Source organism: Trichomonas vaginalis, chromosome IV (genome assembly GCF_026262505.1).
Source record: "Trichomonas vaginalis G3 chromosome IV, whole genome shotgun sequence".
NCBI classification, from domain to species: Eukaryota; Parabasalia; order Trichomonadida; family Trichomonadidae; genus Trichomonas; species Trichomonas vaginalis.
In genome coordinates, this window is record NC_067206.1 from 34,976,926 (window position 1) to 34,993,088 (window position 16,163).

General features: G+C 32.6%; 6 protein-coding genes and 4 pseudogenes across 10 annotated transcripts, besides 2 other annotated features; 2 read left to right on the top strand and 8 right to left on the bottom strand.

Annotated features, from left to right (window-relative positions):
* Positions 1-8,008: part of a mobile genetic element that runs on past the window's edge.
* TVAGG3_0223330 lies at positions 273-969 on the bottom strand (annotated as a pseudogene). The gene has a single exon. A coding segment is annotated over exon 1 (697 nt).
* On the top strand, positions 1,186-1,638 carry TVAGG3_0223340 (uncharacterized protein; the record flags this gene model as incomplete). The annotated part of the gene is made up of 1 exon (XM_051227033.1): positions 1,186-1,638. One exon carries the CDS (start codon positions 1,186-1,188, stop codon positions 1,636-1,638), a length of 453 nt encoding a protein of 150 aa, XP_051112019.1.
* Positions 1,655-2,044, bottom strand: TVAGG3_0223350 (protein of unknown function, DUF4108 family; the record flags this gene model as incomplete). The annotated part of the gene is made up of 1 exon (XM_051227034.1): positions 1,655-2,044. One exon carries the CDS (start codon positions 2,042-2,044, stop codon positions 1,655-1,657), a length of 390 nt encoding a protein of 129 aa, XP_051112020.1.
* On the bottom strand, positions 2,109-3,103 carry TVAGG3_0223360 (uncharacterized protein; the record flags this gene model as incomplete). The annotated part of the gene is made up of 1 exon (XM_051227035.1): positions 2,109-3,103. A coding segment is annotated over one exon (995 nt), but the record flags the coding sequence as incomplete, so codon positions are not given.
* Positions 3,371-3,996, bottom strand: TVAGG3_0223370 (annotated as a pseudogene). Its single transcript has one exon. A coding segment is annotated over exon 1 (626 nt).
* On the bottom strand, positions 4,417-4,950 carry TVAGG3_0223380 (protein of unknown function, DUF4106 family; the record flags this gene model as incomplete). The annotated part of the gene is made up of 1 exon (XM_051227036.1): positions 4,417-4,950. One exon carries the CDS (start codon positions 4,948-4,950, stop codon positions 4,417-4,419), a length of 534 nt encoding a protein of 177 aa, XP_051112022.1.
* On the bottom strand, positions 5,327-6,930 carry TVAGG3_0223390 (annotated as a pseudogene). The gene has a single exon. A coding segment is annotated over exon 1 (1,604 nt).
* Positions 8,009-8,838: 830 nt separating the features above from the next.
* TVAGG3_0223400 (uncharacterized protein) lies at positions 8,839-9,084 on the bottom strand (the record flags this gene model as incomplete). Its single annotated transcript, XM_051227037.1, has 1 exon — positions 8,839-9,084. The coding sequence occupies one exon, from the start codon at positions 9,082-9,084 to the stop codon at positions 8,839-8,841; it is 246 nt and encodes an 81-aa protein (XP_051112023.1).
* A 411-nt stretch (positions 9,085-9,495) lies between these two features.
* Positions 9,496-10,379, bottom strand: TVAGG3_0223410 (annotated as a pseudogene). The gene has a single exon. A coding segment is annotated over exon 1 (884 nt).
* Positions 10,380-13,071: 2,692 nt separating this feature from the next.
* Positions 13,072-13,577: a mobile genetic element.
* A 729-nt stretch (positions 13,578-14,306) lies between these two features.
* On the top strand, positions 14,307-15,302 carry TVAGG3_0223430 (uncharacterized protein; the record flags this gene model as incomplete). The annotated part of the gene is made up of 1 exon (XM_051227038.1): positions 14,307-15,302. The coding sequence occupies one exon, from the start codon at positions 14,307-14,309 to the stop codon at positions 15,300-15,302; it is 996 nt and encodes a 331-aa protein (XP_051112024.1).
* Positions 15,303-16,163: the final 861 nt, after the last annotated feature.

The window sequence follows — 16,163 nt, forward strand, 5'->3', positions numbered from 1 at the left end:
TTCCAGTTGTCCGTCCGTAAACCATTCAAATTTTCGAAAATTGAGAACTTTTTGGTCGAACTTCAGGAAAAAACATCAGACAGGAAAAAATTTTTCTTCGACACTCTTCCAGACAGGAAAAAATTTTTCTTCCGACAGGAAGAACTCTTCCATCCGACAGGACACAAACGGATGACTGACGTTCCTCTTCCTGAATGCCTTCCAAAGCCAGAAGAACCGAAAGCTGCAGAACCACAACAGACTTACTTACTAAGACTAAACACTTAGATTTTTCAAGCTTGACTTTTTACAATTTGAACTTTGTTTGCGTAGATATGAATTCTGAAAGAAGTATGAGGGTCTTGTATGACTTTATACTTCTCCCATAGTTCATATCTGTCAAACTTACCTGCCATGGACTCTTTCATAAGTTCCATGAAATCGTCTTCGGACAATCCGGGGAAAAGTATTATGTCAGTAAGTATTCTTTTAACATCCTTACTTAAACTCTTTGCTGTCTGTACACAAATGACAACTGAGATGTTAAAGTGTCTGAGCTTCTTAAGAATTCGACACATGTCTTGTTCTCTGTTCTTTAACAAAGGATGAGAGGCGAAATCATCTAAGATAAGAAGACATCTATGAGGGTAAGTCTTCCAATCGTAAGATTGCAATTTCTTCGAAATGTATTCTATCTCTTTCTGTTTGTTTCTGAAGTGTTTCTTCTCTAATATTCTCTGCATTTCCTCATTTGGGTCTTTGAACTTAGAATTTATATACTCATTTATAGCATTATACTTCAAAACTCTTCTTTGGTACTTTCTTTATCCAATCCAACAACTCAGAGTCTTTTATACATACTAACTTAGACTTCTTTATAATATCTTTGAACGAATTGACGGTTTGGTCAAATTGACCAGAAGTACTACAAATGACTACTAACTCATAGAATGGGTTCTTCTCATCTAGTTCTTGTTGTTGTGCAGCCATTTTAAGATAAGTGAAAGTCTTACCAGACCCAGGTGGTGCAATTAGACCTGTTATACCATTCTGAGCAAATAAGAACTTGTCATGTATAGGTTTTATCTGAGCATTTTCTAACTTCACCTTGTTCTTGTTTAAAACATTCTCAAATTTCTTGTCAATGTCAGCAAACTTTTTTTCTAACATATTTTTAGAAAAATTAAAATTTTTATCTTTTAGAAAATGTCTAGCGATTTCGCTATCTATATTCGAGACAAGCTTTTCGACAGCAAAACATCTGTCGACCATAAAATCTTACATAGTGTAAACAAGAAAGGTGAATTTGTTCTAAAGTTCTGTTTCTGGGAATATGACAAGAACCATAAAACATTAAGCAGAGCAGTCTTAAAATTTGTCAATGACAGACTTGTTGACAGAGATGACACCGATTGGAAAGATGAAGTCCAACAAAAGTTCTTAGAATGCAAAGAAGACACATGCGCTGTTCTTGAAGATGAAATAGAAAACAGAATAGATGAGCTATTAAAGGATAAAGAACTTTTACATAAATATAGTTGCGCCAAATTTGACATAACTCCACCAGAAAAGAAGAAGAGAGAAAAGAAAGAAAAGAAAGTAGACGAAGAGAAGAAAGAACCTGAACCAGTTCCAGAGAAAAAGAAATTTGACATGTAAAAATAAAATTTTATTTTTAGAACATTTCTGGGTCAATGTCAATGTTCTCTTCCTCTTTAGGAGCAAACACTGGCTTAGACTCTAATAGTTTTTTACCCAATTTACCTTGAACTTCTACAACTTTAGACTCATAATATTCATAGTCGTCTGCTTTCTTTGGTTCATAAGGTATAACAAGTTTGTATGCTTTGCCTTCTTTAAGGTTTGAGAACCTTCTGTCAAAACTTTCTTTAACTGTTAACAAACCTTCTATGTCTAAGTCTTCAAATTTCGCACCATTTTTAGTCACAATAGCAAACTTAACTGGTTCGATGTTCCAAACTTTGCTGAATGAAGACTTTTCAAAATGGTAGAAGTAAACATTCAAATATGTGAATGGGTCTAGTTCTTCTTTAAGTCCTGACATATACTTATTTACTGAGATGAATTTTGTCATCTTTCTATCGGATAAAAAATATTTTTTTTAAAATTTACTCAGAAAATTTTTCTTTGTATATACACCATTCTGTACGTCTAAAAGACTTTTGACATTTGCCAAGAATGTACGTTTAGAAGCTGCCATATAACCATATTCTTGACAATATTGTTTATACGAATCGTACAATGACCTTTCATCTAATGACACAAAGTCAGTTTCATCTATGAACAGTTCATATACACTCTTGTTTGCTTCTAACAATGTTTGTCTCTCTTCGGTATGTGGAATTTGTCTTGGATTGAACTTAGAAATATCTATTGTCATGAAATATGAGAACAAGTGGTTGTAAAAGTCAGATGTCAAAGTTTCTGCTAAGTCGTCAAAATATTCTGTATCTTGCATATGAGCTTCTGACGTTCTGACAACTACATATCTTCTGTCAGAACTTTCTAACTTCATCGGAACAGCATTGTTTGAAACCATAATGAAGTTTGCAGCATTTTCACAAACTCTTTGGTCTTTATATTTTCTTTCAACAACTCCAACTTTGTCTGTTATAAGACTCTTCAAAGCATCTGAGTTCAAAATTTTTGTTGTATCTATACTTTGAAGTTCATTGCAAACTATAAGTTTCATATTCTCTATTGAGGAGTTAAATTTACCGCAGATGTTTTCTAAGTTTGTCATATTCGGATTCGAATAGCCCTCTAACAGTTTGCACAAAATATCTGTAAAGAAAGTATTCTTACCAGTTCCTTGTTTTCCAATTATAATGAGAGCAGTTTCATTTTTAGCACTTGGATGTTGTAAGATATTTGCAAACCAACATAAGATATACTCATAGACTCTTTCGTTTCCATTGCATATAATTTCTTTGACATGGTCTAACCAAGCTTCTATAACATTTTCTTTCCATTCTACTTGTTCGTATTTATATCCAGTGAAGATAGAATAGAAGTTTGGAGAAGGTGTATAAAACTTTATACCACGAACTGAAAAATCTTCTAACTTTGACAATAAGATATCCCAAGCATCTAACATCTTCATGCCAACTTGTACGACTTTTATTTTCTTAAGTTTCTGTCTACATTCTTGTTCTGAAACTATTGTCGCTTTAGGTTTGTTAAAGACAACATCCCATTCTTTCATGACATAACATTCTGGGGCAGAGTCGACATAAATGACTAAACGTTTCAAATTCTCGACTGCTTTGTTATAGTCTCGAAATGGACACATATTTCTGAATGCTTGGAAGTCATAAAATCTGAAACATCTATTCTGTACATTTTTATAAAAATAAAAAAAATATTTTTTTTATTCTTGACTTTGTTGTTCCATTTGTTGCATTTGTTGTTCTTGAGCTATTTGTTGTTGAAGTTGTTCTTGTAATACAATACTTTCACCAGTTGCATCTTCCAATTCGAAACTTTCTGCCGTCATTGACAAATACATAGGACATAAAAGTTTTACAGGAACAAAGTTTGCGTCAACTAATGTCAACGTTATACTTGCCAAAGTGTTTGAGTTCACTAAGGTTGAAAATTCTGCATTCGAATGAACAATAGGCAAACCAGCAGAGAAAGTATTGTTTATACGCATAAGTATCTTTTGGTCATAATAGTTTCTGTCGACATTCGAATAACACTTTGAACCTAAGTTTGAAACAATATATAAGATTGGTGTGCTTAATGTCAATGGAATAGACATTCCTTGTATGACACCTTTTCCTGTTATAGGAAACTGTTGGTAGTAAAAACCAGAAATAAGTTTTGTATTATAGCTCATATCGTTTATAGTAAACTCAGTCGGACATCCAAACATAATGAAACCTGCTCTAGTTGCAGCACATGTTACACCCGTACTTAAAGTATTAAATAAGTCAACAAAACCTGTTGGTGGTATATCTGAGTAAGTATCTTCAAAGGAGTATTTTTTACCATTCACAACAATAAAAGTCTTCTTGGTGTCAAAAGAGCAAAACAGGCTTTAGTCGTCATTGTGTTTAAGGTTAGTTTACAATATCGTCCTTGAGGACTTTGTAAGTTTGTTGTTATAGAATTATATGACTCAGGTTTTAGTCGTAATAGTATAAACCACTATGTCTTCTGCCATTTTTATATATTTAAAAGTTTTTCTGAAAGTGGAGAAGAACTTCATCTAAACTTTCACATGGCGTTTCTTGAAGTTCTCTGTCTAAGAAGTTCAAATATTTTGTAAAGACATAGAACTTTCCTTTGTCTACACGAACAAACAAAACAGGGTCTTTCATATCGTTCAAAGTGTGTAAAGTCCTTTACATGAAATAAAGTCTATATTATTTTTCTTAAACACAATCTTTCAAGAAGTTTTGACATTTTTACTTAGCAAATAAATTTTAATGAAATGTTGTGGTCGTCAAATATTTTTATAACGTCTGGGAAACTATACTTTAAGTTCAACGTTTCACCTCCTTTCATAACGTATATCTTGTCAATGACATTATATGAAACACCACAGCAACCAATGTCGGGTTCTATTTCTTTGATGTTTATATCGTCTGCCTCTGTCAAAAGTTTCAATAGTTCTTTCAAAACTTCATGAGGTGCAATGACATATGAGTTCACTTTTACAGGGTTGTGTTCGACCAAGTTTAACATTATACTTAAAGCTTGACAAATCTTCTCCTGAGTTTGAAGTTTGTCTTTCAGTTGTTGGTAGTCGTTTCGAATATCTGCAACAGAACTTAAGTCTCTGCTAACTTCAGGATATGTTGGTTCTTTTACAGGAACAATTGTTATACCATCTTTGTCTTCGTATGGTTTCCCCACTTCAACATCTCTGTCTTTGACATTGACAATAACACTTTGACTGTTTGTTTGAGTTGGTGAATTTAACTTCACATCTGCCACCGCCATTAAACCTTTTTGAAACACTTACGCTTCTATTTTTTCGGAAATGACATTTTACTTAGAATAAAAAGATGGACGTATTCGGATATCTTTATTGAATTGAAGCAGAACAAAGTTTATACTCACAAACAATACAAATACATTGACAGAATAGTTCTTTACACAAACAATGGAAAATGTTATAGAATAGCAGTCTTTGCTGAACCTAAATATTTTCATAAAGCAAAGAAAGTTGGTATAACTGAAATGGTGAAAGTTCTTGAAGCAGAAAAATATAACTTCAAAACTGACGATATTACTAAAGGAAAGTTTATAATACAATATTATGTCAAAACTGGCGTACTGTCAATATTTGACGGAGAGAAGTCAGTTCAAGAACAACTTACTGACCTGCTGCCAAAATCTGCTCGATGGAAGCTGTCGTTATGCCAATCTGAGGAGCCCCAGCAGGTTTCATCGAACGAATCTTCAAAAGAGCATCTTCCGTGAAAAGTGCTATTGGTTTTGTAAACTTCTTTGCTTTCAAATTCATCTGGACCGTCTCTGTCACCAGTATATTGTATTTGAACTGTACCAACAGTTGAAATACCACCCATAAAGTCTTCTGAGTCAGCAAATGGAATGCCAAGCAAAAGTTGAACGGTCTCCATTTGTATATTGAGTTTTTTGACCTCCTGTATGAGTCCATACTTTCACATATGGCATAATAGAACTTTGCATTTCAGGGTTAATGGTTGTTGTGAAGTTGTTGTTAAAGTTCATAGCATCTAATGTCAAGTTGTATGACCCTCATATCCTCAACTGTAGAATATTCTTCTCTTGGATAATATTTGCCATCTATGTTTATATGATATTTAATACCAGGGTTGTAGAAACAAGAATAGTCATTTATAGTTCGTCTGAACAGTACAAACATAGTATCTGCATGTTTCATTGCAGTTGTTAAAGCAATATCTGTTCTTGCACCTGGGGTCAGCACTTTGGTTTCCAACTTCACCTGCAAAGTCTTTGACAGATATTTGGTGTATAGGGAACATAAGTGGAACTGCAATATATTTGGCAGCTAAAGCATTTGAAATATCTGGTCCAACATATAGACTGCAAGTCTGCTTTCTATTCTCTTGCATTCAAATTTTTCGCATGTGAACTTAACTGGGTCCCAAGCAGTTCCAGCAGCATTGAAATAATAGTTTACTTCAGTGTTGAGGTTTGAGAAACCAAAGTCTAAGTCAACCTTGCCTTTGCAAAAGTCACAGAACTTGGCTCCACCAGTTCCAGCTACAGTAATGCTGAATGGGTCTTGTGTTGGTGCAATGACTAAGTTATTTTTGCTTGGAGTAAGTTCGATAGAAATTTTTCCTGCCCAGTTTGGCAAGTATCTTAAAAACCTGAAGATGAGGAAAGATGACAAAGGAACTCTAAGTTTCAGTTTTACTTTAGTGGCAGCAGTTCCATCTGAACCAGAAAGGTTAACATAAACTCCTGGAACGTTAGGGTCAAGTCTTCTTATTTTCTCAATAGTTGCATACTGGTCTGTTTGTTCTCTAGCTTGTGGTTGTACTGAGTTTCTCAAAGCGAACCATTCATAGTTTGCCCATGTTACTGTTGAACTAAGTCAGAGTTAGAATATATCTTATATCCCATGAAAACTTCTGGAGCATATTGGTATCCGACATAGAAAATTCCATTGCAACCTTTCTTGTCAGACAACTTGGCAGAAGGTTTTATTTCAATGTCTTGTTCCACGTATAAGAATGAGTTGTCAATAGAAATAATATGAAACCTGTCGCAAGCAATATCTACTGTTGTTGAAGAACCTTCTCCAAACTCACCTACGTTTCCATAAGAAACAGCAGTTGTATATTCGTAAGTTCCAGGAACTATTTCTGACCTTCTAATGGCATTGTCGCATTCGTTATACCATTCGGAAACATTTCCGTTCATGGCATCCAAAACTGTTGGCGTTATATTCTGAGCGGCGTACATTTCATATGGGTAAAAATATAGAATAGTTGGATTTATGTGTCATAATAGAACCCACTCGTACCAAGCTTTACTTTCTTCCTGACTGAGTTTTTAACTCTTCTTTTTCCTTCATTGCCACTACTTTCACTAGATGAAGTTACTTCTTCACTACTTTCACTTTGTTCTACTCTTCTCTTCTTCTTTGGTGTCGCTTTTGGTAACTTGCCCTCTGCTTCAAGTTGTAGCATCTTTGCCTCATGTTCACCTAGTATGTTGTTAATTTCCCATGTCCTTTTTGCCTTTGGGCTCTGGTCGCCCATTCAGGTAACCTATATCCTAGAAAGATTTTGTCATAGTTTGTATTTGAGTCTTCGCGTATTGTTTGCATGACTCTTTCCTGAGTTTCCGGTTCAAGCTCTTCAAACAGAGCTTGTCCATATGGAATAAGCTCGTTTCCAAATATATGTTTTTGTAGCCATTCTGGTTTTCTTTCCATGTTACCAATAATATCTTTTGTGAATGGGAAAGTTTTTACCCAATGTTTCAGTCTTGCGTCATTTATTTCTGTAGTTGGTTTTATTTTGTCAAGGAACATGTTTTTCAATACTAACATTTCATTTGGTACTGTCCATTTGAGTTTTCTTAAATATTCATCCCTTCTCAGTTCATTGTCTGCAAAGTAAGTTTTTATGACATTTTGCAAACTTTCGTTTGCAAGGTCATGTACAATAGGTTCTCTTCCTTCTCTCTCCCTAACTTTCTTTCTAAACTCTTCACCAAATATACCATCTCTATGGTTCTGTGTAGTTCTTTGAGATAAATGTTCTAGAACGTCAGGTGTTATATTTCCATCAGCCATGTTCATTTCATACTGGTCCAAAATATCTGCATGTTTCATATCTTTCAATGGCATTAAAGCCGCGCTGAAAATACCAGCTATATCTGGTTCACCATTCACTTCCATTGCGTCTACAACTTCTTGGAATTGAGGTTGTAAGTTTATGAACCACCTATCCGGATTAGCTTTATGACCCCATCTCATTGTAGTTCCATAGTCTGCAGAAACAAAAGTAGGTTTGTTTCCATATTGGCTAGGTTCTGAATGAACTTTAAACAATGTTTCATTTCTATATGTTTTGTTGAAATTTAACCTTTTATTTTCACCGAGTTCAGCCAAAGATTGAACGTTATATGGTCGTAAGTAAAAAGGATTGTTGTATTTGCGTACATTTTCTTTCAGTACTTCCATTCTATGCTGAATATTTTCATCTGATGTTGGAGTCTTTTGTATGTCGGCGAACATTTTTCGATATTCTTCTACTCTGTCAGCCGAATTTTTCTTAGACTCTTGGAAAGATTCCATATTCTCCGCATACACTTGTTGAGGGTCAAGATTTTTCGGCTGTTCCAAATCTTCATCTAGTTCTGTGAAGTTAGTTTCCAAAGGAGGGATTTGTTCGTTTCCTTCAGGCTCTTCTAGCTGTTGTTGCTGAACTATTTCTTCCATGTCTGGTTGTATCTGAACTTCTTCCTGTTGAGTTTCTTGTACCTCATCTGCTGGCATTTCATATATTCCGAGACCGTTTTTAACAAGTTCCCTATCTAAGTCATCCGGACTCATAAACCTTTCTTCTTTCGTTCCGTCTCTATTTTTTACGCGTTTCATGAAGAGAGTTGAATTATCATTTAGCTCTGACACCAAATATCTCGGAGTAAATTCATCCATGTCATTTGGATGATATGCTATTAAATCATATCCCTTAGCGAGCTTGTATTTTCCAGGTTTGAAATTATATTCCATTTGGTGCTGAAACATAAAGCTAAATAGGTTCGGGTCATTATTTCCTTCCTTGAACTTTCTAATAGCTTCTTTATATCTGTCACTAAAGTCAAGAGTATCTGGGTAACCATAATCTTCCTTAAGCATTTTTAAGAATTCTTGGTTTCCTTGTTCTCTACTTCTTTTATGTCCTTGCTCTGTTTGTGGTTGTTGTTGTGCTGGATTTTGAACTGTTGGTTGTTGTGCTGGATTTTGAACTGTTGGTTGTTGTGCTGGATTTTGAACTGTTGGTTGTTGTGCTGGATTTTGAACTGTTGGTTGTTGTGCTGGATTTTGAACTGTTGGTTGTTGTGCTGGATTTTGAACTGTTGGTTGTTGTGTTGGTTTTGGTGCATGCCTGTGTCTGTGTCCATGTGACGATGTAAATGTTTTAGGTAGTCCGGGTGCAGGTGCTTCTCTTGGAGGGTTTGGTGGTATATAAGTTCCACTAGCTAGTATATAAGTTCCACCAGCTGGTATATAAGTTCCACCAGCTGGCACATATGTTCCATCTGCAGCATAATGTCCTACCTGACTTTTCGTTCTTAAGAAAGCATTTACTAGGTCTGTTTTGGTCTGTTGTAACTCTTTTTCTTGACTTTCCACAACAGTTGCTCTAACGGCGTCATAGGCACTTTGAACTGCCTGTCTCGTTGCTGCATCTGTTATTTTCGTCATATTTTGTGCTACTTCTCTTAACTCGTTGTCGAAACCTTCAGACTTCAGTTTCTTTCCAGATGAGAAGTCGTTCACTAGTTTCACCTTACTATGAAGAGCTTCGAAGGCGTTCTTAAAGTCAGCATTCATTAAAGCTTCATTTGAACTGTCTTCATCCGCTTGTATTTTTGTCCTTATTGACCCTATAAGTTGGGCTGCTTTAGCGTTGGCTTGGGCATCTAACCAGTCATTATTAGCTTTTATATATTCTGCGCTTTTCATTGCCTTTTGCATGGCTGCGTCGTTATTTTTACTTTCTTGTGCTAAGTTTTCATACTGTACGGTTTGGTTTTGCAACTGTAAAAGTTTTTCTGCCTTTACATTTGCTTCAACTTTTTTTATACTCATCGCTATCCATATATGTCTTCAGGGCTTTTTGTTTTATCTCTTCATCTTTCAGTACTTTATATTGAGTAGTATGGTTTTTCAAATTTATAACATCCTGTTCCATTTTTGCTACTTCTGCTGCTTTTTCTGACACTTTTTTCGCATATTCCTCTGTACTTAGTTCTTTCAGTTGTTCTTCTTTCTTCTTTTTCTCTACGTTTAACTCATTGAGTTTCTTTGTGTGTCTGTCATATTCTAGTTTCTTTTCGTTTTCACTTATTTGTTTCTGTATGTCTATGTTTGACTTTTTGACATCTGTTATTTGATTTTTGAGTGAACTCAAATTCATTTGACTTTGAGGGTTATAAGCTGTTCCGTCTGCAGCTCCACCATAGCCTGCCATTTTCGCTAAAAGTGCCGCTCTTAAACCTCCACTCTGTGCACCAATAACTCGGTTTAAAAGCATAGGGTTGCTTGACATTTGTTGCAACATAGTGGGGTCATTCAGCATTTGTTGTTGCAACTGTTGTTGTGGTGTCAGTTTTACTATTGGATGTTTCAATGCTCTCTTCCTCTTACGTATATTCTTACGTAGCTTACGTGGCATTTTAAGTGAAGTAAAAAGCGGTTTTTGACAGATGTTTATATGACACTATTAATATGATGTAAATAACAACGGTTTTGGTTTTGTCACCGGCTGGTCGGCTGGGGTTCGGTCCTCCTCTTGGGTCTTGGGCAAAATTTCTTAGGGCTAGAAGGGGCGCAGCCCCTGGAAGCCCCTCATACCTGACCTAAGATGATATTGACTTATTCATATTTCCTTGAAAATGATATTTTTCCAAAATGATTTTGTTATAAAAGTGACAACTTGAAGACAATAGATGGCACAATTTCTCAAAGATATAAAACTAATTGATTATTTTGAGAATCCACATCTAGTTACAATACTTCTTTGGAACCTTAACTCCACAAATTTCGAAGAAACTTCTTCAAAACTCTTTCAAATGATTTCTTCGAGCCAGGCCTCACCACAAAATGTTCTTAATTTGATCTCCAAATTTTCGAATTTTCAAGAAAAACGTATTGTTGAATATACAAGGCTTTATGAAATGATATTAAAAGAATTCAATTTAAATTTAGAACCAAATAGTTATATCTTAACGTCATTATTATACTATAGAGGCGTCATATTCGATGAATATTTCCGTTCTTGCTTCTCAGAAGAAAGAATTATCGATATTTACCCTAAAGATTCTCCTTATTATTACATTGTTTGGGACAAAATTGATGAACTTAAAAGCAAATTCAAAGATCTAGATCCCAATTTCAAGTACAATAAATTTTTCACTCCTCTTGAAGTTGCATGCCAATTCGGTTCTGAAGAGTGTTTCACCTATTTGAGAAGTATAGGCGCTAAATATACACAAAAAACTTCAAAATACGCTTGTGGTGGAAGGAGTACGAATATTTTCTATCAAATGATAAGAGATAATCAAAAATTCGACAACTTGATCGGCGAAGCATTGACATACCGCAATTTCGAAGTTGCAGATTATCTTTTCACTAGATTTGGGCAAAAACCTACAAGTGTGACGGAGTTCATACTTAACGCTAATTATGATGTTGTTTCTTACATATTTGTTAATGGTGGTGATGCTAATGAAGTTTATATTCTCAATATAATTATGAAATTAAGGGTATCATTTATTAGATTATGGAATTCACAATCATCTCATATCTTTCATTGTTTTACAAAGTTATCTCTCATTTCACATCTTTTGTTGTATTATGATGTTTGCTTTCATTTCATATATTTCATTGTATTATCGCATTATTTTTATTTTCATATCCACTATTATATCATTATATCATTCATTTTTTTATGAAATTCTTTTGATATCAACTCTTGTCCTCTCGCTGCTGCATTAGAAATTGACTCAATGGAGATTTTCAAATTCTTAATTGATTTGGGAGCAGATGTCAATAAGAAACTCATTTTATATTACTTTATTACATTATTTATTATTATTATTTTCTCTTCCTTTTTATATCAATCATTGTTATATGACATTCAGTTTTTATTCATATTAAGCATTCCTTTATGGTAAAATTCATAATATTATCATATCATTTTTTGTTTTTTAAGATTACCTTTCTATTTTTGTCTTTTATTTTATTTGTGACTTTCTCTATCTTTATATTACATTCTCTTAATGATCATTACTGTCCACACAGTAAAGCAATTGAAAAAGATGCATTACCATTCGTCGAATTCTTAATTGATCATGGTGCAGATGTCAACATAATGCTCTTTCTTCACATTTTAATATCAATCATAATCTTATAATATTGTTCATGCCTTTCATAATATTATCCTTTTAATTATATCTACTATTTTATGATGGCATTCTCTGATATATCATATTGCTCATTGATTAATAAAGTTCATTATTTAAAAACAGATGCCCTCTGGAAATAGCAGTTAATAAAAAATCTTTCAGAATGATGAAGTGCTTAATTGAACATGGTGCAAAGATCGACATGCAAGTCGTTAACTTATTTTTCAAATAAATCATGATTTAATGGCTTTGATACACCACTCACACTGGCTATCAGAGATAAAGATTTTGAAATTGTTAAGTTCTTAGTTGATCATGGAGCAGATGTTAATTTCCCAATCATTCTTTTTTGTTTAATGCTCATCATTGTTTTAGAGAATTCACTTTCATTTAATCTTTATCTTAGTTTTATTACATTCTCTCTTATATCATATAAATCATAAGTTAAAACAATTTTATTGCATTTAATATCTAAAATTGTTTTATTTTATTCTTTATCATTTCATATCCTTTATTGATTTTTCAAAAAATTAATATTATTTTCATGTCAATCATAATTTTAAGAAATACCCTTACTTTTCATTTAATTCATTTAGTAGTAGGATATGAAGGGTTTTGTGACTTTTTTTGTAAACGTAAGAATTCATACAATATAGAACGATTTTGTATCATTTTTTTAACATATGAAGTAAAAAATGTATGATTCTTACGGTTTTTATTCTTACGTTTTTAAATAAATCAAGATTTAAAAAATTTTCAAAATTGTAAGACATTTACACTCAGCCCAAACATAATGAAATAAATCATTAAAAAATTAACATTAATTTTAAAATAATTTTTTTTATCTTTTATAAAAGAAGCTATATATAGATGATGTCAGATATTCCGCGATTAATTAAACATTGTTTAAATCCTGAATGGAATCAATGGAGTCATAATCAAAGACCTCATAAACGAGTAAAAGAAATCAGAAATTCATGTCTTACGAAAAATTAAAACTTAGTTATGTTTATTATTTTATTTTTTTATTTTGTATGAAATGAGCGTCAAAACTAACAACGTTAAAAAATTAGGATTCACAAACGAGGAAATAAAGGATATATTAGAGGAGGTGGGTTATGAAGTTGATAAATATTATTTAAGAAATTGTAAAAAATTCGCGGAGTTATTAAATGATTTAGATTATGATGGAAAAATGAATAAAGATGATGTTATAAATTTCTTATATCCCACATCTAAAAAAGAAAAACCTAAAGAACCTGATGTTTTCCCTGAATATTATGAAGAACGGATTAAAGATGATGAATACAGTGAAATTGAAAGACTGAAAAAAATAAGAGATGAAATAGATGAAAAAATTAAGGAATTAAGAGAAGTTGAAAAATATAATGAAAATGAAGTAGAGGGTTTAATGAATATCCCAACTTCAGAATCAGAAGTTCAGAAATCTCATGAAGAAAGATATAAAAATTATGTCTCAGAATCAACACAAAATTTATTAGATGGTGAAATAGACGAAACACTTTCAGAAGAAGGTACTAAATTTATTCGTAAACATAAGTTACAATTTATTGATAATGAAGAATACCCCTGTATCCTACTTTCATCACCTTTAGATTCTGAGAAATTCAAAAAAGCTCTTAAAAACGTGACATATGCAACTAATACGATTAAGAAAGAAGATCATGATATTTACACAAATTATTATTTAAATAAATGCACAGGTGTTGATAAAGTTTTTGATTTATTAGATAAAATATCAAAAGAAACCATTGGAACCTATAAAATTTTGTGTGATTGTGGTTTCATTATTGAAGATACCAATAATGTTTCATATGAAAGAACAGCACCGAAGGAAGACGAAGTGGAAAGGTCTATACCATTCGTTATTAAGAATATAAAAGATATGAAAACGTATAAGCATTATATTTATTCATTTATTTCAGAAAAAATGGAAGCAACCCATAAAACATCTTCTCATCATTTTATAGCTATTCATACATTCCTTTTCAAAGTTGTGAAATTAAATAAGACAGGAATTAGATTTAATGTATCAGGGTACACATTCTTGAGTAAATTAAAATGTATTCGTCACGTCGCAGATGATAAAAATTTATGTGTTCTTAATTCATTTTATGGGCTTTAAAAAATAAACTTTATTTTTATTTATTTTTTAATTTTTTATTCTTACATAAATGAACAAAAACGGAACAGCTAAAATGAATGATAATCAAATTAGAGCAGAAGGTAGAAGGTTATTTAAACGCTTCTATAACATTCCTGATGGTGTTAATCCTAAAACTCGTAGAAGTTATTTAAATGAAGCAATAGATTCATATGAAGGGTTTGACATTTCATCAGAAAGTGAGAGATTAGCGAGAATGTTAAATGTTAATATTGATTTCTATTATTGTGATCCTCAACCAGAAGACGTGGACATAAATAAGGTAGACTTTCCATTAGTGGATTCAATAATGATAGATCCAGAATTTGAAACAGTAAATATTTTATTAACACAGAGTCCATGTGAAAAACTTCACGCTGACAGAATAACAGACGTTGAAGCACTCACCGGCTATAGAGTTTGTCCATATTGTAAAGAAGAAGTTTATTCTATCCGTGATGATCCAGAAAGGAAAAACCAAAGAAGATTTTTAAAGCATTGTGAGAAATGTAAAGAAAATAATGGAAGATTAATTCAAGACGTTCAGTTGCAAAAGACACAGCAACCATATGCACCACATATTACGAAACAGAAGATATATCAGTGGTTATTAGCTCACAATTTGCAGAAATATTATAAACCGACAAGATATTATATTACTTTTGACTTCGAAACATTAGAGACTGAAGAAGAATTACAACTTTCTGAGTGTGCAACTTTGAACGCTTACTTAAAACCATTCATGGTATCATCAACGGTTAAATTAAACGATAAAACATATACGAGGAATTTTTGCTTAACTTCGAGTGATTCTTTTATTTCTGATTGGATTGAGTTTTTATTTTCAACCTGTTCATTAGTTGTTGAATCAAATATGAGTCAATACAATGAATTATTGAAGTCGCAAACGGCGGGGACTTTGTCCCATACATTAAATGAAAAACAGAAGGAAGCATTTAAAGAACTTCTAGATGAGGAATTCAATAAAGTGAATATCATAGGTTTAATTCGGGAAAGTTTGATTTAAATTTAATTCTTCGTGATTTAAACACTGCAAAATGGAAAATAAAATCAATGCTGGGTTCATCTTCACAATTTAAGCAAATCATTGTAAAGAAAACAAACGTTCCATATGAATTGAGATTTATTGACATCAGAAATTATATAGCGGGTGGGACATTAGACCAATTCACTCAAGATTTCGGAAACAATAAATCACGTGTTAAATCCTTTTCCCTTATCAATTCATCACATGGGAAAATTACGAAGAAGAATTATATAAAGAGGAACCATTCACGAAAGATTCATTTTATTCAGCATTAACCCAAGAAACTATATCAGATAGTGATTATCAAATATATCTCAATGATGCTAAAAATTTTAAGAATAGATTAAAATATTTTATTCATTATTGCAATAAAGATGTTGAAATTATGATTGACCCAATCGATAAAATTATTGAAGAAACATTTGTTTATAAAATTGACACGCTTCATAATCTTTCTTTATCATCGAATGCTTCAATGATTCGTTACGCTTTAGCATATAAAGACTTTAATCCTAATGAAAAATATCCTGAGGAAGAGATAGAATCAAGTTTTGAATTAACGAAAAAGTATTGGAAATATAAAATTGAATCATATAAGAAACAAGATGAAAAAGCAGAAAGGGATACTAAAAATAATGTTTCAATGGATGATTTTCAATACTATCACGATTTAATCCTTTCATCTAAATGCAAAATGTGTGGTAAAGCGTTTACATATGCAAATAAACCAACATTGGATAGAATCGATAATGAAAAACCACATACCAAAGAAAATTGTCAGTTAATGTGTTGTTATTGCAATGTCGTAAAATCAAATAAAGATGAAGATGTTCAACGTTT